The following is a 23,879-nucleotide window of genomic DNA, read 5'->3' as shown; positions in this document are numbered from 1 at the left end:
CGATCTGCACACGTTCAGCTCGGTGACGTCCCACGAACTCTAGATCCAGCTGAGGTCGAGGGAGAGTTTCGTCAGCACCACGGCGTGATGACAGTGATGATGAAGTTACCGACACAGGGCTTCGCCTAAGCACTACAACGATATGACCGAGGTGGATATCTGTGGAGGGTGGCACCGCACACGGCTAAGACAACTGTCAACTTGTGTGTTCTAGGGTGCCCCCTGCCCCCGTATATAAAGGAGCAAGGGGGAGGCCGGCCGGCCCTCATAGGGCCCAACAAGGGAAGTGAGAGGAAAGGAAGGAGAGGGAGAAGGAAAGGGGGTGCCCCCCCCTTCCCTAGTCCAATTCGGACCCAAGGGGGAGGGGGCGTGCGGCCTGCCCTAGCCGCCCCTCTCTCTCTCCACTAAGGCCCATGTGGCCCATCAGTTCCCCCGGGGGGTTCCGCTAACCCTCCGGCACTCCGGTTTTATCCAAAACTTCTCCGAAACATTTCCGGTGTCCGAATATAGTCGTCCAATATATCAATCTTTATGTCTCGAACATTTCGAGACTCCTCATCATGTCTGTGATCACATCTGGGACTCCGAACTACCTTCGGTACCTCAAAAAACATAAACTCATAATACTGATCGTCATCGAACGTTAACTGTGTGGACCCTACGGGTTCGAGAACTATGTAGACATGACCGAGACTCACTTCCGGTCAATAGCCAATAGCGGAACCTGGATGCTCATATTGGTTCCTACATATTCTACGAAGATCTTTATCGGTCAAACCACATAACAACATACGTTGTTCCCTTTGTCATCGGTATGTTACTTGCTCGAGATTCGATCGTCGGTATCTCAATACCTAGTTCAATCTCGTTACCGGCAAGTCTCTTTACTCATTCCGTAATGCATCATCCCGCAACTAACTCATTAATCACATTGCTTGCAAGGCTTATAGTGATGTGCATTACCGAGAGGGCCCAGAGATACCTCTCCGAAACACGGAGTGACAAATCCTAATCTCGATCTATGCCAACCCAACAAACACCATCGGAGACACCTGTAGAGCATCTTTATAATCACCCAGTTACGTTGTGACGTTTGATAGCACACTAAGTGTTCCTCCGATATTCGGGAGTTGCATAATCTCATAGTCATAGGAACATGTATAAGTCATGAACAAAGCAATAGCAATAAACTAAATAATCATAGTGCTAAGCTAACGGATGGGTCAAGTCAATCACATCATTCTCTAATGATGTGATCCCGTTAATCAAATGACAACTCATGTATATGGCTAGGAAACTTAACCATCTTTGATTAACGAGCTAGTCAAGTAGAGGCATACTAGTGACACTCTGTTTTGTCTATGTATTCACACATGTACTAAGTTTTCGGTTAATACAATTCTAGCATGACTAATAAACATTTATCATGATATAAGGAAATATAAATAAAAAATTTATTATTACCTCTAGGGCATATTTCCTTCAATTCGGCGTTTTCTTGACAGCAGTGTTTCCTCCTGCATAAGTGTATAACCGCACCCACGTCCGCGGCGCTTCCATTCTCACCACTCCACCACCACCCGGCGCGGCGAGCAACCTCCAACCGGCGGCAAGGATGCATATCTTCGTGAAGACGCTGATGGTGGAGAGCTTCGTGGTTGTCCACAGCGTCAAGGCCAAGTTCCACGACAAGGAAGGTACGCGCCCTTGGCCTGCGCCCAAAGCGCCTACACCAGGCGCCTACAGCCTGTGGGGCTCCCTTGGCCAGCCTCCGGTGCACCCCGATTTATATTTCTCCAAAACCCTCCTCCAAATTATCAATGATTTTTCTGCGACACAGAGATGCCGCCGCCATCATTTTTCACTCCAAGGGCTGCTGGAGGCTAGGGTTTTTCCTCCGAAGAGGACAGCTCTTCACCAAAACACTGTCAACCCCTTCTCCATCACCGTCATCATGCTCTCCACAACGATGTGCAAGTAATCCGCTATAGGAACATGGGATGGATGGGAATTGTATGAGATTTATCATGTATTAGACTTCATATTGATGATGGGATGATTCCTAGTGTAATAATTGTTTGATGATTCCTAGTGTAATAATTGTTTGAGAATTGAGGTTGTTATGACTTTGCCGTGACCAATGCTTATTACTAGGGCCCGAGTAATATGATTTTAGATCTGAACCATTATGTCTTTTATGTCTATTTGTTCATGATTGCAATTGCAAGTCATATGCACCTATTACAAATTTGATCCAGAGACCTTGAGAACAACACATCAATATATCAAAGGAATGTGATTTGAGATTAACATGTACTCATAGTGTGTTAAGGCATTGTTTTGGTTGACCTTAATGCGTTAAAAGTAAATGAGACTATGTATGGTATGAAATTTTTCCTTGACACAACTTACCACATTCAAGAAATTTGCACAAGTTACCTTATCTGGCGTGAACTTTAACACCATTTATCTGGTCTTTTGAACCACAAATTACCAGTTTAATTTTCTTGTGGTACTACTTAGCAGTTTCAAAAACAGGGATACTTTTCTTAAATCCAATAAATTATGACAAAAATATTAAAATCTTAAGTAGTGCCGCAAAATATTTTTTATATATTGATTAGTATAATTTACTCGCATTTCAGAAAGAGGTACAAATACTTCTATTGTGTCGAGAGGTTCAGATTGACACCTTGCAAGGTTGGACTGTTCATATTAGTTACCATGTTTTATTTTGTAATTGGAATTACCGGATATTAATCGGCCTATAAATACTCAATTTTTTTACAAATTATAAAGCTCATGGATGCTGCGAATATAGGAGTCCTATTTGGAATGCATAAATGCAAAATAATTTCCGCAAGAGTTGGACGACTTTGCTTTTAAGACATGGTCAGATCATTAGGTTTGGAAAGAAAATGAAAGCAGCCTTAGAACTTGGGCCTTCAATGGGCCACATAGTGTGGCTCCTCCGACCGAGCCCCGGCCTTCGCGGCCTCACTTGGCTAGGGATTCAGGGTTTTCTTGACGGCAGCGTTTCCTCCTACAAATCCGCACCCACGTCCGTGGCGCTTCCATTCTCATCACTTCACCAGTCACCACCACCCGGCGCGGCGAGGGAGGAGAGGAGAGCGTGAGTGAGCAAGTACTAGCAACCGGCGGCGATGATGCAGATCTTCGTGAAGACGCTGACGGCGGAGACCATGACGCTCGAGGTGGAGAGCTTCGCGGCCGTCGACAGCGTCAAGGCCAAGATCCACGACAAGGAAGGTACGCGCCGTCCGCCTTGGCCCATGAGGCCATGACTATGCCTTCTTGCTTGGTTTTACCGCACCCGCCTCCTCAATCTGGTCAGGTTATAAGTAATATGTTCGATCGAATGTGGTTGTTCGATCATCTCGCCCCGATTCAGAGGAGATCGACCTCCGTGACGAGCTTTTCTTGGGTTAGAAAATATCTCCTCTAGCTTATCTGTTGGACACTATTCACGCACTACTCAGCTACTCGCTGCACATGTAGACATGTACGATCTTCCCCGCGATACGGATGGGGTCACGACACGCAACTCGTGCGGCGACCAGAAAGGCGATCGAGGTGACGACCGCGTGGGCGACGACCACCGCACCGACGGCAATCTTCGCACCGGCGACGATCACCGCGCGGGCGACGACGACCTTCACATCGGCGACGGCCTTCGCGCGGGCGACGACGACCACCGCAAGGGCGACGACGACCACCGCAAGGGCGACGACGAGCGCCAGGAGGAGGATGATGGAGATGACGAAAGCTGGCCGGTCCTGTACATACCAAATCTCCTTCATGCGGGAATCCTGCAGTACCGAAGAGGAATTCTCCTCATTCAAGGTGCGATTCGACGAATTTTATTAATTGATGAGGAGGGGAGAATCATTGACAGTCGGGGCTTGCGGGATCAAGAGAAAATTTCATGGAGTTCTGTGGTTTGGTTGCCATGCCACGTGGCTCGGATTAGCGATGAGGCTGGATTGGAGGTTGAGAGCTGCGGGGGGGGGATTCCGAGGGAGGCGGACGCCATGAATGCGGGGGGGGGGGGGGGGGGGGATAAATCCCCCACCCCCGGAGGCGAGACGACCCACCCGAAGCAAAAATCCCCCACCCACCCCGACTCATCACATCCCGATCTAGAGAGCGGAGGCGACGACCTTGGCGACCATGGCCGATTGGAGGATGAAGATGGAGTGGGCGATGGTGGAGCTCGCGAGTGGAGACGGAGCGAAGTTGGAGCGGGCGAGGGAGGTGGTCTCCTGGTTCGCCACCAGGAAGGAGATGTGGCGCGCGGCCAAGCATGTCTTCAAGAATCTAACGGTGGAGGAAGACGAGCGGCTCACCCCGAATGGGATGACCACTCCGACTGGTGCTCCGGTGAGCTCGCTGGCAGCCCTGGTCTGGGCTATGGAGGAGATAGAAGGTGGAAACCAGGCGTAGAGGAGGAAGTGGTGGTCTTTCAGATCCCGACGCCGCTTCCCCACCGGCCCAGAGGAGTTCGTGATGGGGGTAGTGATGGCCATCCCCACTCCTGGGACTCGCTGGGTGCCCATCCAGATCGAAGACAGCGAGGCGGAGTCGGAGGAGGAGCAGACATATCTAGGAGAGGGGTCGAGTCTGATGGGGGAGAAGAAAAAGGAAGAGAAGAAGATGAAGGAGAAGAGCTATTCTCTACGCAGGCCCCCTCGCTTCCTGCGCTGCTCGCCAAGGCTCCAGGAGGCGACCAAGTTTGCGGCGGAGGGATAGGCTTCTCCCCCGCCGGCAACCGTTTTTGGTTGCTGGCTGGGGAGGAGTCTGGTGAGGAGGGCGGCGACTCATCAGACCCCCAAGGTGAGAAAATGATTTACCAGAAGTATTTACTTGTGAATTGTCAAAGCGAAATGACTTGTTGTCATAGCAAAGGCATTAAGAAAAAAATGACAAAGATGGAAAATAAAACGGATGAAAAAGATAACCCTACTAAGATCAAAAACAGGGTGATAGAGGGGGGGAATATGGTTGTAGATATTGCCAAAAAACAACGAGGAGAGATGAATGGTATTTTGGTGATGGATAAAATGAAACAGAAAAGTGAGATACCAGATTACTGGTCTGAGGTAGGCTTAGATGAGGAGATTTTGGTCTTACCTAATTGTGAGATTAATGTTGCTATTGGCAGTAGAATCACAAAAAAAAAGACAACAGGTTAGGGAAATAAAGACGGATGTGCAGTTGGAAAGCTGGGCCGTGGATCTGAGCCTTGTTAGTGGACAGCCCGGCCCAGAGCAAGTGGTTACGGGAAGTAGAAATACGCTTTCTGGATCCTTTGCCTGCCTCAACCTTGAGCTTCGTATAAAAGAAAGGAAGGGGGGAGACAGGGTTAGGGTTTACCGGTGCAGCGCAGAATAGAGAGAGAGGGGATGGATAGATTTGGGGGAAGGTTTGATGGAGGAAGAGGGTGATACAACAGAGGAGGGAGAGATGGGTGGTAGTACAGAAGGAAGGAGGAGGGGAGAATCATTACAGAAATCTGCCACCATGGGAGGAGAGGAGAGAGCTTGCTAGAGGAAGAGAGACCGGGAGGATTCAAGAGAGACAGGAGTCTAGACAGGAAGTAGCCACCGGAGGAGGGGCTGAAGAGGGAGAAAGTGCGAAAAACAAAAACAAAGGAAAAGAAGAAGGCCCTGGGATTGAGCAGGGGGAGGCCTCTGGATCTCTGGAAAAAAGTGGACAGGAGCTGATACAGCAACAACAGGTTTTGCTCAATGCCTTGCTAGCACAAATTTCACAAGGCAAAGTTATTTCTGGCAGTGAGACAAACATCAGATCTGGGGCTGGTGCTGGACAGAGCCATGGGGAATTGAGTTCAGAAACAGTGGGACAAACAAGGGGGTGAAATACTCCAAGAGTTCAGGGAATCAAGGGAGAGAGGCTCTGGTGATCCACAACATAGGGGAAATCAAGGACAGAGGGGATTTGGTACTGGCAATGGAGATCATTATGCTATTAGGAGTTCTCAGGAGGGAGGAAGGGCAGGATTTGGAGGACAGAACAAGATGTTCTGTAACAAATGTAAAGACACAAATCATTTGACCAAAGACTGCCCCTTGGGCATTGTGTGATTTGTGGTAAGAAAAACCATGTGACAGATGAGTGCAACTGGCTGAAACAAATCAAGCCAGTACCCAAATTTGTTGGATATGCTGCCAGGGGGCTTGGAGTTCTGCTGGTTCAGAGTGCAAAAGAAGTCTTGGAATTGGAAAACTCAAACCCTATGGCTATAATCACAGTGGTGTCAGGAGTGACCAATGAAACTCAATTGGTTGACAGAATGCATTACATGTTCAATTGGAATTGGCAGTGGAGGTGCAAGAAACATGGAGAAAATGCTTTCCTGGTCAGGTTCCCAAACAAAGGAAGATTGGTTGAATTGAGCAAATGCAATGACTTTACATTGTTGGGTTCAGGTGCAGTGATAAATGTAAAAGGGTGGAGTTTTGACTCACAAGCAGTGGGCAAATTACATACTATCTGGGCCTTATATGGAAAAGTTCCTAAGTGCTTTAGGCATTTTTTGGGATGTGTAAGGTGGCTGCAACTCTTGGACCTGTACTGGAGATTGACATGAACACCATTGCTAAGGAGAAGATTAGAGCAAAGATTGTAATAAGAGACTTTGATAAAATTCCAGCATATACTGAAATCACAGATAAAGACTTGATGATATACAAGATTGTTCCTGAACTAGAGAGTGTGGTAGAGATGGGATGGTATGGAGAACATAAGAGACAGGAGAATGAGGGAATAGAGATGGAAACAGTGAGGAAGTCATGAGGAAAAGACACAAGGGAGGAGATGATAATGGAATAGGGAATAAAGAGATGATTTCTTTGGGAAGTTTGGGATTAGCACAATTTGAGGAGCTGAAGAAGAAAAACGAGGAAATAATGAGAATTCAAAAAGAACAAGCTTTGGAGATGGAGGCAAGAAGGAAAGTGGAGACAAGTATGGAAATGATCATGAAGAAAGTGACAGACCTAGAGGAAGACAAGGCAAGACAAAAAACTCTCAGAATGAAAGAAGAAAAGAAAATCATGGAACTGGAACAAGACAAGAAAGTGCTCATGGAACTGATCAATAAACAACAAGGTGTGATTGATAGATGTGTGGACAAGATTGAGATGTGGGAAGCAAGAGAGAAAGAAATGGAGGAGATTACTGATGCTGATCTGAGAATCATGGATACTGACAGAAAGGAAGATGAGCACAATAATTACAATGAGGCAGTGGACTTTAATGTTAGCCAAGAATTTGTTTCCTTTGGTACTAAGGTAGGGGTGCAAACAGGAGATAAAGAAACAGGAAACAGTGAGACAGAGGAGGAGCAGTTGAGGAGGTGTGGGAGATTGGCAGGCAAACAGGATGCAAAAATTGAAGAGTTGGCCAAGAAAAGAGCAACTGCCAAAGATAATTACGGTAAGTTTCAGAATTTGAACTGTCATGATATTTCCTTGCTAGATATGGCAGATAAAATTGGAATTGACCTAGGTTGCTCTATTAATATGATTGAATCTAATCTAGATATCATAGCTAGAATGGAGCAGTGTAGAAAAGAATTCTATTTACAAAATATTTGTAAAACAAAAGAAGAGGAAGGTCAACTTGGTGAACCTAACCTCATAGATATTGGAGATGTGGATCTCAAGGAAATTTGCTCCGGAGATGATCACTCTGATGCTGAATTAGAAATGGATCATTTTACTCATCTAAAAGCTTTTTTGCTAAAACAAAAAGGAATAGCTTGAACTCACCAGGGTTCTCCTGTGGGAAGACAGGTAGTATAATTGGGAGGAGGAGAAAGAAAACTCAAAAATAGGAACAGTATGATTGGAATGTTCTGGAATGTAAGGGGTATTGGAAAAGATAGTAAAAAAACTTCATTAAGGAATGCATAATCAATAGAAACTGGATTTTATTGGGATCCAGGAAACTATTAAGGAGCACTAAACACTATACACAAAAAGAAACAGAGTGGTCTTCTATTCAAAGTAGATTTTGAAAAAGCATATGATAAGATCAAATGGCCATTTGTATATAAAATGCTGAAACTTAAGAAATTCCCTGACAAATGGTGTGACATGGTGATGCGTACTATGGTGGGGGGACATGTAGGAGTGAAAGTAAATGATGAAATAGGACCTTGTTTCAAAACCTTTAAGGGATTGAGGCAAGGTGATCCCTTATCACCACTGCTTTTTGACATTGCTGCAGATGCATTAGCCATTAGCCTGGATAATGCAATGCAAGGAGGTTTTGTGAAAGGGGTACTCTCTGAATTAAATGACTGTGAAGTGAATATGCTTCACTATGCAGATGATACAATTTTCTTGTTACAAGATGATGAAAATAATGCAAAAAATTTAAAATTCATACTAACGGCCTTTGAACAGATGTCAGGATTGACTATAAATTTTCATAAGAGTGAGATTTTCATGTTTGGGGAAGCAGCTAACAAAACTAGGCTATACCAAGATATCTTCACATGTGAGGTGGGGAAAATGCCTATCAAATATTTAGGATTACCAGTAGCTGATGTCAGGCTGGGGAATAAATTTTGGAAGGGGGTCACTGAAAAAATTAAAAAAAGATGTGCATGCTGACAGGGGAGACTTCTCAATATGCTTGGAGAGTAACCCTAGTGCAGGCCTACTTGACAAACATTCCACTTTTCATGATGTCTTTTTACCCTCTCCCTGGAGGAGTGAGGAAAAAGACTGATTTCTTTAGAGCTAGATTAGTTTGGCAGGAAGATGAAAACAAAAAGAAATATCATTTGGTTAATTGGAGAACTTGTTGTCTACCAAAGGATTTAGGGGGGCTTGGAATCATTAACTTGGAAGTAATGAACAGAGCCCTCTTAGTGAAGTGGCTATGGAAACTAGAGACTGAATCTGGAACTTGGGTGAACATTCTGAAGGCTAAATATGTACAAAATAAATGTCTGTCTGGTCTGGAAAAAAAGCCAGGTGACTCTCAATTCTGGTGTAGTTTGATGGAGGTAAAAAAACTCTATTTTCAACATGTTAAAAAAAAGATTGGGGATGGGAATGCAACCAGATTTTGGGAGGATTGGTGGGTTGGATCTAGACCCCTGAAGGACGTGTACCCTAGGCTTTATAATACCAGCTTTGACCACAATATCTCTGTGGCAGAAGCTGTGAATAAGGGGTGGGAGGGATTTAGCTTCAGGAGAGATCTTAATGCTGAAACAAACGAACTCTAGAACAGTTTAAAACAAAGATGTGAGGTGGTTAGGATGCATGGGGGAGTTGATCAACCCATGTGGATGCTAACAAAAAATAGGAAGTTTTCAGTAAAATCCTTGTATTCCTTTCTGATTAATGATGGAGTGGGATTTCCACACAAGTTCTTGTGGAAAACGAAAATTCCATCAAAAATTAAAATGTTTCTTTGGCTGGTAACTAGGAGGAGTATATTAACAAAAGATAACTTGCTGAGAAAAGGGTGGAAAGGGGCAAAAGAATGTGTGTATTGTGGAAAGATGGAAACTATTGATCATTTATTTTTTGATTGCTCTGCAGCCAGACTAGTCTGGAGTTTAATCAAATGTGCTTTTGATCTTAGGCGATGTCCCATTAACCTGAATGATTTCCTGGGGGTGGTTAAAAACCTTTAAGAAACCAGAGAAAAAAATGGTGTTAGTAGGGAGCGCGGCTATTTTCTGGTCGCTCTGGAAATGTAGAAATGATATAATATTCAGAGCAAAAAAGATTCATGATCCAATGTTTTTTATCCGGTTGATGTGTAACTGGATTGTGGATTGGTCGATCTTGCAGAGAAAAAAGCAGGAGGAAAGACTAATACAGCTGAGAGCAAAGCTAATCGAGCAGGTGGCAAGTGAGGTGTACAAGGTGACGCAGGGGTGGAGAATGGGTGTTTGTCGTCTGGAGGCCTGATCAGCGAAGAACCGGCCTTCCCCTTCCTCTTTTGTGTTAGCTTGTAATCTTAAAACTTGCTTAAATAACTAGTTGGTTTGGCGATGGATGTAAGCAATGCTATTCTACTCCTGTGTTGATAGGGTGCGGGGGTAGTAGGTAGCTTTCCTAGAACTAGTGGTATGGCCTGGTGCGCTGTAAGACTTCTGAACTCAGTCCGTTTTTGGTTTCATTAATGAAATCGGAGGGAAACCTCTTTTATTCAAAAAAAAGCTTATCTGTTGGATTGCCTTGCAATTGACCTCGCGGTTGGACAAATTACTCCCCTTTTTTATACCATCGTCTTGGATCTGAGCAGATCCTCTGTTTCACAGCGTACAGTTTGGTTGATTTCATCATCTCCTCCAATAAAAACTGCGGCGTCTTGTGGTGCCAAACTAACTGCGGACCCTGTGTTGGTTTCAATAATCGCAGGTATCCAGAGTTCCAGACGGACCAGCAGCGCCTCATCTTCGCGGGGAAGCAGCTCGAGGATGGCCGCACCATGGCCGACTACAACATCCACAAGGAGTCCACGCTTCACCTCGTGCTGCGCCTCGCCGGCGGTGACAGGGGATCGTGCTACCCATGCAGGTTGGAGCCTAACCTGCTCGCCCTTGCGCTCAAGTACAGGCAGCACAAGCTTGTGTGTCGCAAGTATGTACACCTTTGGACTATTTCTTTCACTATCCATCGACATGCCGCTGTTACATGCATGTTTGTGTCTGAATGTCTATGAGCTTGTCAATTGCCATGTTTCTGTTGTGCTCTGTTCAATGGGGATCATATCTTTGTGTGTGGTTGGATCCAGATAACTACTCCAGCTTATTAATTAGCATACTTTTTATCAAGCACTAGTTGAGGTGTAGATGGACTATTTCTTTCACTATACATTGATATGCTGTTGTTATTTACATGTTTGTATCTGGATGTATATGCATGATAGAAGCTTAATTGTGCATTGCGATGTTTGTTCTTGTCGTCTGTTGGATGGGGATCGATTGCGTATGTAGATCATATCTCTGCGTGGTTTGGATCAAGCGAACTAGTACTTTCTATCAAGTACTATACTTGTTGAGGGGGCCTTGCTCTAATTGCCTTTCAAGTGTACTAGTCATTCACAAGAGTACGTATATCCTAACTTGTCCATGATTCTGCGTTGCAGGTGCTATGCACGCCTGCCCCTCAGGTCTACAAACTGCCGCAAGAAGAAGTGCGGCCACAGCAATGACATCAGGCCCAAGGAGAAGCTGCGCTTACACTGAAGCATTGGAAACATGACCCAAGTGACATGCCATAGCTGGATTAACTGGGAGTTCAAAGTTTGGTTGGAGTCTTAGTTTCTTGAATATGAAGTTTCATCCTAGTTAAAATGTTGCTTCTGGAATCTAGAACCATAAATGATGCTAGCTAGCAGTTGCTGTATTACTAGTTTCTGTCGTAGTACTGCAATTCGCTCTTCCATGAATGATGAAATCAAGTATTTGAGGTCTATACTAGCTAGCTTGAATGATGGTGAAGTCAAGTAGTGCTCTTGCTTCCCATATTTCTGTCACGTCCTATATATGGTTGAATCTAGTTTCTCAGGCCAGCATTTCCTGCTAATTAATTACATGGAAATGCAAACTTTTGTTGTCCAAAATAATGTTTGCAACTCTGCATTTGCTGCTGCCACATCTCTATCTGGTGCCCATTTTGTTAGGAAACCAAATGCCGTCTGCATGTGCGTGCCAAACAGAGTTGCAGTAGTGAAATCAGATTACCTTGTCACCTTCACAGAATTCATGCTTGTTGCCCCATATATACTGCCAGCCCGTGTCAATCAGGTCCTACCGTAGATTTATAGATGAAATTTCCAGCGCGACTCTTTCGTGGTGCATTTCATCCCAGGGAAGGGAAGGGGCCATACTCGATCTATTCGTAGTTGCAGAATTAGGATGTAGAGTTACAAGATCGTATTACTACAACATCTGAACCTGAATGTAAATGTGCCAAGCAACACTAGCTAGATTGTGGCACTCGATTCGGAGGTCCATCGTCGTAGTATAGGCAGATGGATTTCTCTAGGTGCTGCCGCTTCTGGTACTCTATTCACCTGTTTTTTTTTTTTTGAGAAATCTCTATTCACCTGGTTTTTTTTCTGTCTTCCATTTTTTTATTCTTTTTTATTTTCATTTTTTATTTATTTATTAATATATTCCTATTGTTTAAACTAAATATATATACTTTTATAAATAACCAAACATTTCTTAAACATGTAATAACTTTTAAGAAAAACACTTTTCTAGAAAAAACTAGGCGAATCTTTTTTCAAAAATATGAAGATCTTTTCTGAACACTTAAAAGTTACAAGAATATGTTTTAGAGGTCTGGAAATATTTTTGAAATTACACATTTTTTGAAAAATACATGAAGAATATTTATATTACATGCATATTTTGGAATGCTTGAGTACTTTTTTTAGAAGTACAAGCTTTTCAAATTACTCAATATGTTTCTTTTATTCCGCATATAAGATTTGTTTGAAGTCAAACTTTGTAAAGTTTGACCAAATTTATATGAAAAATATCAACATCCAAATATTAAAGTTATATAATTTGAAAATTATTTGCATGATGCATCTATTGATACTGATTTGGTATTTTTAATGTTGATATTTTTCCCTATAAGCATGGTCAAACTTTATAAAGTTTGACTTTAGATAAATCTTATATGCGGAGTAAAAAACACAGTAAATGAAACCATTTCAAAATATGTGAACACAACTTATAAAAAAAATAGAAGTACAGGAGACGTTTTTATAACAAACAAATACGTTTACTTATTTTATTTTAAAATTATTAAGTATATTATATATTAGTTTAGCTGAAATAACTAGTTCAGGGGCACCACTTTCAAAGGTTATCATAAAACTTCCCTGGTAGCTAGCGCAACTTGTTGTCACAAGACAATTTTGCTGGGGATTTTTCTCGCCGCAAAAAAAGGGGAAGTTGTCGTATTGCTTTTTTCATGAGATCAAAATTCAAAATAGAATGTCTTGTCAATCGAGCGTCTTTTGGGTAGACCCTTTTCTCATTTTTCTAGGCTGTTTTTTTATGGTTTGGTTTCTTTTTATTACTGTTCTATTTTTCGCAATTTAGGGCATGTTCTTTTGTTTTTGTTTATTTTCTCGGTTTATGCTCGGATTTCAGTTTTTCTTCAGCTTTTCTCTTGTTTTTAGTGTTCTTATTTTAATTTTGTTCTATTTTTGTCGTACACATGAACATATTCCAAATGTGCGATAATTTTTTTCCAAATACATGGCTAACATATTTCTATTATATGATAAAAAAAGATTCAACATATGGTGAATATTTTCATATACACGGTGACCATTTTTCAAATACACGATCAACATTTTTCCAACAACAATATTTTTATTTATTAATCTTTAAAAATGTTTTAGCAAAAAAATGAATGGATAAATAAATAATGTAGTACTAATTAATACTAAAAAAGTGTACAAATATAAAATTGAATGGGTGTATGGAACGTACTTACATACTTAGGCACCCAATGACAAACAGTGTGAGTTTCCATAATGTTCACAAGGCTATCATGCCCTTCTTAACAAAGAAGTTCTAACTCACACCGTTGATTGTTAAATGCGGTAAACCAAAATTAAACACATAAGTAATATGTCAACTTTTTTTTGCTGTGATTCTTTTTCGTTGGAAAAAAGAGCGTCTATTAGTCAGTGCCCCAAGAAAGTTCAGGTTTCAGTTGATTCCTCCCCCGCGTCTTCGCCTTCCTCCCTCTTCCCCTGCCACCTTCGTCTTCCTTTCACCGCCATCGACCCGCCCTTCGGCACCGGCATCGTCATCCCCCATGACCCGCCACTGACTTCACTGCCTTGCCACCTGTCATGTCCGTGCCGCCTCTACCATCCCTATAAATGCCCCTCCCTTCTCCAGAGCCCCCCCCCCCTTCCCGGCACCGCATCATACCCGCACCCGTTAAGCTCCACCTCACTGTGGCGGTGATGTTGCGGTCAAACGCATCGTCCTTGTCGTTCTGCATGGTGCTTTGCGCCTCGCAAGGAATCGATTGTTGCCTGAAAACCGAAAGAATAACAAATGTGGAAAAAGATTTGCAGGACTTTTTTTTGAGAATTTATTAATTGCAAGACTAAAATCACTGAATGGCCTTGTGGGCCATTTGTTCTGAATGGACCGGTTCAACAACTGTGCCAGGTTTAGTTATATGGACCAAAAGCCCAGCAACCGCAGCCCCGACCAAGTCGCGATCTTCTTGGCGGCCACGCCTCCCGTTTCTACCTTTGCAAGCTGGGGTTCTGGGGCTTTCCGTAGCGGCCCCGTTGCCTCCCTCGGCTCCCTGCCTATATAAGGACATCAAGCATGCAGCAGTCGGTACCAACACCAATCACAACCCGTCCAGAGGAGAACGAGAGCCATCAACGACACGGCAAGATGCAGATCTTCGTGAAGACGCTGACCGGGAAGACCATCACGCTCGAGGTGGAGTCCTCGGACACCATCGACAACGTCAAGGCTAAGATCCAGGACAAGGAAGGTATACATGTTCAGTCCCCGTCTCGAATCACTGCGCCATCTCTTCCGTCTACTTGCTGGCCGATCGATCATGCATCTTCACCAGCGTTGCGCACCTCACAACTAATCTGGTCTTCGTAGAGGCTTGCCTTTTGCTTCTCTTGTTTGATTATTTTACCATGTGCACCTCACTACCAACTAAATCCGTCGAATTTAGTTCACCCTCCATGCTGTCTTAGATTAACAATCTCGATCTGAAACAGAGCAGATCAAAACTTTTCTGCTTATTCGAGGTTAGATAGTTTTGGACCGGCTGTTTCTTGACCTTGCTGTAGGATTTGCTTCTTGTTTGAAGAACCCCTGTTTAGTACTCCCGTCCCGGGAGTAGTAATCAATTAACACGTTGTTCAGTTTACTTTCATGATCCTTCATCAAACTGAAAACTTCACGAGCGAGTTACTAATTGTGATTTTTCTTTTCTTTTGCCACTCCTAACCGTAGGTATCCCGCCGGACCAGCAGCGCCTCATCTTTGCAGGGAAGCAGCTAGAGGATGGCCGCACTCTGGCCGACTACAACATCCAGAAGGAGTCGACGCTTCACCTGGTGCTGCGCCTCCGCGGCGGCAGCAGAGGTGGATACCCCAAGAACCTTGAGCCCAACCTCCGCATCCTTGCTCAAAAGTACAATGAGAACAAACTAGTCTGCCGCAGGTATGCACTCGATCCCAGTAACGAACCTTTTCTCGGTGCCTATGGTTGCAGTTGCAGCGCTTGAATTGTGAGCTTGGAGATTATGCGTGTGTAGATATGTGTTGTGTGTTGTTGTTTAATCGAGGCAACTAGCATGCTTTTCATTACATCTTCCTGAGACGTAGATTTGAATTGCCAAACAGAGCTTGATCGATCTCACCTTCAATTTATCATCTCCTTTCTTTGCTTTGCAGTTATATATTGAAATTAACTACATGGTTGATATGCACATGATTAATTAAGATGTGCATAGTACTCCCTCGAAACTGTAAAAGCTTTGACAGAGTTGTCACCAATGCTTAAACTGAAGTCACTGATTAATTATTAGACTTGTCTCAAATAGTCACTGCCTTGCAGGTGCTATGCACGACTACCCACCAGGGCCACCAACTGCCGTAAGAAGAAGTGTGGCCATAACAATCAGGTGAGAGAACCTTATTTCCCCGTGTTATTGAAGTGCTTTACCCCTTTACCCAGAGGTTAATTAACATCTGTCCTATTTAGCTGTTCTTGGTTTTCATATCACTAAATATCTTGTTCGGCCTTAATCTTTTGAGCAATATGTCACCATTGCATGCTTAGAGTTATTCCTGGTTACTATTGTCAGCTTTGTATAATGTTGTCGTGCAAAATAATTACATATAATTAAACTGAATTACTTTTGTTCTAGTAATAATTTTTCTTACCTTCTCTATCAGCTAAGGGAAAAGAAGAGGTTTATGTCCAAGTTTGCCAACGCTTCCTAAACGTTGGAAATATGCTGAATCAACCGTCTAGCGTCATATATATTGGAGTTTAAGTTCTGTCCCTTGTTTGAAGTCATGTTGGATTTCGCTGAATCGTCTAGCGTCGTCATATATAGTGGAGTCTAAGATTTGTCCAGTTGATAGTCCTGTTGGATTTTGAACCTATGTATGCTTTGGAATATATTATCTATCAAATATCCTGATTTATACTGAGTTGTTTATTTTGAGTGCGTTCTTATTACGGACTTTTGCTGTCACACCCCACCTTTTTACCTAGGCTAAATCAATGATCCACTAGGATTACGATCATATACTAGCAAACATGTCTCTGGGTTGCAGGCTCAACCCCCATGTTTGGCGCTCCACTTGTGTGGACGTTTATCCTTATTTTCGCCCTCACCTGATCAGAGTGCCCATCTAATCTTAATCCAAGGCATTGCCACCGCACGACAAATATCATTGAACCGCGCTGACGAAAATTTATAACTAATCTAGTTGAGCTTGACATGAGGGGCGGCCTACGCGAGCTACATCATACACCTATTCCATACACCATCACTCCATCTCTCTTTTAAATTGTATTTTCTTTAGAATGCATGAAAATTCTTTTCAAAAAACATGAATATTGTTTTGAATCACATGACCTTTTCTAAATTACAAACAATTTTTAACATTTTAAAACAAGATGTTTTTTTAAATCCATAAACATTATTTTATAATACATAAAACTATACAAGCATTTTACAAAAGGCATGAACACATTTTAAATTACACAACCATTTTCTTAAATGCACCTGCACTTTTAAAAATTATATAAGCACATTGTAGAAAGAAAAAGAATGTGAACGGCATAGAACCTGAATCGGTGAGCTCGTCATTTAAGGCTGGTTTGTAACAGCCCGAGACCGATTCTTTGCATTATTAGTATATTGCTTGCTCTACATTATTATTTTTGCATTGCATCATGTCATCATGCCATTAAATTTTGCAACCCAATTAAAACTCATAAATAAATTGTATGGACATCTGATCCATTTAAATTGAGGGAATTCACGTGATGATTTCTCTGTAGGACATGTCCTCTCAATATTTTAGGGAGCTAAAATAAATATTCCATTCTTTCAGGAATCAACCTTAACACACTTGTAAAATAAATCCCATGCCTCTTCTAGTTTGTTCTCCAAACTTTCCTCAAAATTCTTTTCCTATTTATCGAGGCTCCTCCAAAATTCTTAACATTTTTGGACACTTCTAAACCTAGTCCTAGTTCAAACTCATTTGGATTACATTCAAATGAGTTTGAGTATAAACCTTTCTATCATGCTCATTTCTACTTTCTTGGACCAAACATATTTTTGTGAGTCCAGGAAAATAACCCCATGCTCAATTTCTTTCCCTAACCCTCTCTTCCTTTTCTTCAAAATTCTCATTATTTCCCAAAGAGATAAAGAGAAAGAAATTAAAGGAAAGGGAGAGAGGGCAGTAGTGCACAGCCCATACGGCCTGTCAAGGCCCAGTCGCACCCACTCCTAATCCCCAAAACCTACGCGGCGACTATTCACGCGCACACCAATCCACGGGATCGTTCTTCTCAAAAAAAAAAAACCAAGGGATCGAACCTGCCCGTTCGGGGAAAACACATGCCGCGCCAACCAATCCACCACAGTCCCTTTCATGAGAAGAACTAGGGCGCGTAGTAATTGATGCTATTCGAGCCGTTTTCTTCGGGATTTTTTTCTTTTATTTTGTTTCTTCTCCGTTTTTCACTCATTTTTTCATTTCGTTTTTATTTGATTATTATGTTATTTTTGGCATTATTCTTTTTTGTTTGGTATTCCTTTTTATTCTCCATTTTTTGTTTGGTTTTCTCTTTTCTTCTCTCTTTTTTCTTTTTTCTTTTGTGTTTTCTTATGTTTGTTTTTGTTTTCACTCTACATTTTCGTACATGTCAAAAACATTTTTCGTAACAAGTGATCAACATTTTTTGTATACACGATAAACATTGTCCCAACGCTATTTCAACATTTTTCGAATACCTGTTCAACATTTTTAATACTTATTCATCATTTTTAAATACTTGTTCAATATTTTTCATATACTTGTTCAACATTTTTTAATACCTATTTCAACATTTTTCATATACCTATTCTAGTTTTTTCTTTTATTAATACCCATTTCAACATTTTTCATATATTTCGTTCAATATTTTTAGTACCTATTTCAACATTTTTCATATACCTATTCGTTTCTGGTTTTTCTTTTTTTTTTCATTCTGCATTTTCTTATATACTTCTTCAACATTTTTCAAATACTTGTTCAACATTTTTTCAATACTTGTTAAACATTTTTTATATACATGATCAACATTTTTTTCAAATATTTGTTCAACATTGTTTTCAAATACTTGTTCAACATTTTTTCAAATACCTTTTCAACATTTTATAAATACCTTTTCAACATTTTTCAAATACGTGGTTAACATTTTTATATGCATGATCCACATTTTTTCAAATACTTGTTCAACATTTTTTTCAAACACTTGTTCAATATTTTTTCAAATACCTATTTCAACATTTTTCATATACCTATTCAACATTTTTATATACATGGTCAACATTTTTCCAAATACTTGTTCAACATTTTTCCAGATACATGTTCAACACTTTTCAAATATTTTTTGAATAGTGCTTTTGTAATATATATTTGGAATATTTTAAAGTATAAACAAAAATAAAAAATAAAGCAAAAAATGAAAACAAAAAATATGAAAAAAATGAAACTAAAATCAGGCAGGTGTTTCCGCGTGCGTGTGCCGGCCCAGCTGGCGTTCCCTTCAGCGAGGGGTCACTCCCCTTTCGCTGAATGCGAGAAATAGGGGCGCCCCAAAACCTATAACCCTAGCGTTCTCTTCGGGCTCGTCTCTCCCTCGCACTGTTCATCCGCCGCCACATACACACGAAGCCCGCACACACAGCGCATGCGCCCTGCTCCTCCTCGTGTCTCACGCCACCGGCCATCTCAACGGCAACCATCGGCCAGCCCTGCGTCACCGGAGTACTTCGTGGTTCCTCCGCAGCCTTGCCTCCTTGTCCTGCCGCGACTGAGGGAGTCCTGGACTAAGGGGTCCTCGGGCGTCCGGCCTGTTATCCATGGGCCGGACGGATGGGCTGTGAAGACATGAAGACCGAAGATTGTAACCATGTCCGGATTGGACTCTACTTGGCATGGAAGGCAAGCTAGGCAACCGACTATGTAGATTCCTTCTTATGTAACCGACCCCATGTAACCCTAAATCTCTCTAGTGTCTATATAAACCGGAGAGCGTAGTCCGGATAGGCGGATACTCATTACCATATTCACATAGGCTAGACTTCTAGAGTTAGCCATTACGATCTCGTGGTAGATCAACTCTTGTAAGACTCATATTCATCAAGATCAATCAAGCAGGAAGTAGGGTATTACCTCCATAGAGAGGGCCCGAACCTGGGTAAACATCGTGTCCCCCGTCTCCTGTTACCATCGATCCTAGACGCACAGTTCGGGACCCCCTACCCGAGATCCGCCGATTTTGACACCGACATTGGTGCTTTCATTGAGAGTTCCACTGTGCCGTCGCCAAGAGGGTTGATGGCTCGCCTTGTTGTCAAGGATAATATCATCTCCGAAGGAGCCCTGGCCCCAGGCCAAACCCTCCGGCTCGGCGGCTTCGTCATGACCTCCAGTTCGACCCTTAAGCCGACGATGACCTCTCAAGTCATCAAAAATCGCCTCCGCGTTAATCCCGAAAACTCCGCCCGGATGGATCCAATGGAGTCATCGTCGTTGAACGAACTCCTAGATCACATGGCCGCCTTGGGGGTCGCCACAGACTACGATCGGATTGGGCTTAAACCCGACCAGAGAGAAATTAAAACTCCGCCGATCACCCACCAGATAGCGGTAGTCGAGGAGCAGGACAACTCTTCTGCTATATTGAAGACGAACTATGTTCCGATCTCCGATCTGGAAGGGCCGGATATTCTCCGGCAGAAAGGCATGTCTCGTCCTCCGAACATAGAGTCGGACGACGAGCCTAAAAAATCAGTCGATATCCCGGAGCCCGAACTGTCAGGCCCGTAGATCTCCAAACTCCGGATCCAAAAACGGGTCAGGGTTCAGATTTAATTCCACCCACCCACCCGGACATAGACGCTCTCATGAGCATCAAACAACAGTCTCAAGAAACGGTCCACCACTTCTGGGCCAGATTCCTCCTTGTCAAAGATAAGGTAAAAGACTGCCGCGACGAAGACGCGATAGCAGCATTCTGCAACAACTGCGCAGACGAAGGTATCCTTAACACCATCAATCGCCGCCGCATACCAAAGTTCGCTGACTTAGCAACTATCGTACAAAAGTACAGCGCGATGGAAAGCTCCTGTAAAACTCAGGCAGCTTGCTAGGAACCGTCGGTCCCAACCCAACTCCCCCTACAAGCGAAAAGGACGCACCCCCGCGGCACGCCCAGCCCAACAGTCAAAAACATAAACCCATTACGCGGCACGACACCGTTCTGGAAGGATGGCTCAATGGCCCATGCAAAATACACACGATGCCAGATACCGTAGCAACCCACAGCCTTAGAGCATGTTGGATACTTCGGCAGGTAGCCAAGAGCGGCGAGGACATCCTCATCAAGGACACCCCAGAACAGCACCCTCCAGAAAACGACGACACAAGAGTATTGCCGGTCTTTGGGACATTCGCTTCAAACAATAAGCGTAAAAGGGCACTGCGCGATCTCGCAGAAGTCTGCCAGGTCGCCGCAATTGACCCCTAGAACGACACGGCCATAACCTTTAACGCCAGTGACGAACCTAAATACAGAACAATCCGAGCGCCAGCCGCATTAGTCCTCAGTCCCATCGTGGACGGTTTTCGACTTACAAAAGTCCTCATGGACGGCGGCAGCGGACTAAACCTCATTTACGAGGACACGCTCCACAAGATGGAAATAGACAGGAGCCGCATCGAGAAAAGCAGCACAACCTTTCGAGGTATCATTCCCAATCGGGAAGCGCGGTGTGCGGGAAAAATTACACTTGATGTGGTATTCGGCACGCCGGACAATTATCGGTCAGAAGAAATAACTTTCCAGGTGGCCCCTTTCCTCAGTGGATATCACTGAGGGAGTCCTGGACTAAGGGGTCCTCGGGCGTCCGGCCTGTTATTCATCGGGCCGGACTGATGGGTTGTGAAGATATGAAGGCCGAAGACTATACCCGTGTCCGGATTGGACTCTCCTTGGCGTGGAAGGCAAGCTTGGCGACCAACTATGAAGGTTCCTTCTTATGTAACCGACCCCATGTAACCCTAGATCTCTCCGGTGTCTATATAAACCGGAGAGCGTAGTCCGGATAGGCGGATACTCATTACAATATTCACATAGGCTAGACTTCTAGGGTTTAGCCATTACGATCATGTGGTAGATCAACTCTTGTAACACTTATATTCATCAAGATCAATCAAGCAGGAAGTAGGGTATTACCTCCATAGAGAGGGCCCAAACCTGGGTAAACATCGTGTCCCCCGTCTCCTGTTACCATCGATACTAGACTCACAGTTCGGGACCCCCTACCCGAGATCCGCCAGTTTTAACACCGACATTGCTGCTTTCATTGAGAGTTCCACTGTGCCGTCGACAAGAGGTTCGATGGTCCTTCAATCGTCGATAGTGACGCCGTCCGAGGGGAAACCTTCCTCCCCGGGCAAATCTTCGTGTCCGACAGCTTCGTACTGCGGGCCAACTCGCTTGGCCATCTGGAGTAGGTCGATAGCTAAGCCCCTGGCCGTCAGGTCAGATTTGGAAGCTTGAACTACGTCGCGGATACCCGTGGAGACTTGATCTTCAATGGGTTTGAGACCGCAGCGATCGCTCCCCCTCGCCCCGATGAACATGACTTAAATCTGTCATGGAATTACATCAAGGAGATGATTCCTGTTGCTGCAACGGCCTTAGAACCGAAGCAGATCGTGCCATCCGAGGCCACAAAGTCCATGGCGTTGGAGACACACACGGAATCTACATCCCGCAATATTTGCATCAATGGAACTCCGGACTCGTCTCCGGCTGTAACTCCCGGACCACGTACGCCTGCGGACACCGAGCTGGATCGGTCATTGATTTTCGAATTTAGCGCCGCAGACATCTTCCAGCATTCACCCCTGGGTGACGTGCTAAACTCTTTAAAGAATTTGTCCTTGGAGAAGGACTCATGGCCGAACTATGTTCGGTTCGAGCTGGAGGCAGATGACGAGGAATTTTGCTTCCCACCCGCCACCCACTTCATAGCCACTGTCGATGACTTAACCGACGTGCTTGACTATGGCTCCGAAGACATGGACGGTATGGACGACGATGCCGACAAGGAGCAAGGCCAAGACCCGCCATTCATTGGACATTGGACGGCTACCTCATCGTATGACGTGTACATGGTTGATACACCTAAAGGATCTGGCGACGACAAAGAAGAGCTAGACGCGAATAAACCCTCTGAGACGCAGTCCAAGCGCCGGCGCCCCAAACGCCGCTCTAAGCCTCGTCGCTCAAAAGATGGCAACACTGGCACCGGAGAAAATAGTACTCCGGGTGACGCCGAAAACAATGAAGACCCTGTCGGAGCTGCATCCGAATAGGAGGAACATGACAACAGGCAAGATAATCCTGATGAACAGGCCATAAAAGATGACTCGGAGGACGATAGTTACCGTCAACCTCCGAGGAGGAGACAAGCCTCGGCAACGAAGACTTCATCGTGCCTGTGGATCCTCTGGAGCAGGAGCATTTTAAGCTTCAGCTCGTAGCCACTGCAAGGAGCCTGAAAAAGAAACAGCAGCAGCTTCAAGCTGAACAAGATCTGCTCGTCGACAGATGGACTGATGTCCTGACAGCCGAAGAATACGGCCTCAAGTGCCCAGCCAAGAGCTACCCGAAACGCGGACTGCTACCTCAATTTGATGAGGAGGCACCGGAGCACATATCTCCCTCGCGTAATGCGGAACGACCACCACGTGGTCGAGACAGGGCGGCCGACCGGCCACCCCGCGGTCGGGATAAAGTAGCAACTCAGGCCGAACAGCAGCCTGCCCCACCGCCCCGTAAAAATAGAGACGGAAGAGTTCGGGGTCACACGTATGACCTCCAGTAGACCCTGGACAGTAGAGCAGGACATAGAAGATCGATCTACGGATCGCGTGGACGTGCCTCGACGCACGACGACGGCTACCTATTCGGATGTGACAAACCTAACCACGCCCGGGCCGAATGTCGCAGACGGACTCCATCAGAGCTACGCCGTGATGCGGCCCAATACAGAGGTGCCGCACACCCTCTCTGCTTCATAGATGAAGTACTGGATCATGAACTCCCTGAGGGGTTCAAGCCCGTCAATATCGAATCATACGACGGCACAACCGATCCCGCAGTATGGATCAAGGATTTTATTCTCCATATCCATATGGCTCAAGGAGATGACCTCCATGCCATTAAATACCTCCCACTAAAACTCAAAGGGCCAGCTCGGCACTGGCTTAACAGCCTGCCTGAAAATTCTATCGGCAGCTTGGAGGACTTGGAAGAAGCCTTCTTGGACAACTTCCAAGGAACTTATGTCCGGCCACCAGACGCCGATGACTTAAGCCACATAGTTCAACAACCTGGAGAATCGGCTAGAAAATTCTGGACTAGGTTCCTAACCAAAAAGAACCAGATCGTTGACTGTCCAGATGCCGAGGCCCTAGCAGCCTTCAAACACAGCATCCTTGACGAATGGCTAGCACGCCACCTCGGCCAAGA

General features: G+C 44.2%; 3 protein-coding genes across 3 annotated transcripts; all 3 read left to right on the top strand.

The window, feature by feature from the left end:
• Positions 1-3,164: 3,164 nt before the first annotated feature.
• LOC123055936 (uncharacterized) lies at positions 3,165-11,653 on the top strand. Its single transcript, XM_044479740.1, has 4 exons — positions 3,165-3,270; positions 3,520-3,864; positions 10,434-10,655; positions 11,164-11,653. Exons 1-4 carry the CDS (start codon positions 3,165-3,167, stop codon positions 11,277-11,279), a joined length of 789 nt encoding a protein of 262 aa, XP_044335675.1. The 3' UTR covers positions 11,280-11,653.
• On the top strand, positions 5,377-10,402 carry LOC123054565 (uncharacterized). Its single transcript, XM_044478356.1, has 2 exons — positions 5,377-7,479; positions 9,861-10,402. Exons 1-2 carry the CDS (start codon positions 6,834-6,836, stop codon positions 9,923-9,925), a joined length of 711 nt encoding a protein of 236 aa, XP_044334291.1. The 5' UTR covers positions 5,377-6,833; the 3' UTR covers positions 9,926-10,402.
• A 2,747-nt stretch (positions 11,654-14,400) lies between the features above and the next one.
• Positions 14,401-16,254, top strand: LOC123054567 (ubiquitin). Its single transcript, XM_044478360.1, has 4 exons — positions 14,401-14,570; positions 15,050-15,260; positions 15,657-15,723; positions 15,998-16,254. Exons 1-4 carry the CDS (start codon positions 14,468-14,470, stop codon positions 16,043-16,045), a joined length of 429 nt encoding a protein of 142 aa, XP_044334295.1. The 5' UTR covers positions 14,401-14,467; the 3' UTR covers positions 16,046-16,254.
• The last annotated feature ends 7,625 nt before the right edge of the window (positions 16,255-23,879 follow it).

This window comes from Triticum aestivum, chromosome 2D (assembly GCF_018294505.1).
Source record: "Triticum aestivum cultivar Chinese Spring chromosome 2D, IWGSC CS RefSeq v2.1, whole genome shotgun sequence".
Taxonomy (NCBI): Eukaryota; Viridiplantae; Streptophyta; class Magnoliopsida; order Poales; family Poaceae; genus Triticum; species Triticum aestivum.
The sequence above is the reverse complement of the archived record's forward strand: the minus strand, read 5'-3'. Positions and strand labels throughout refer to the sequence as shown.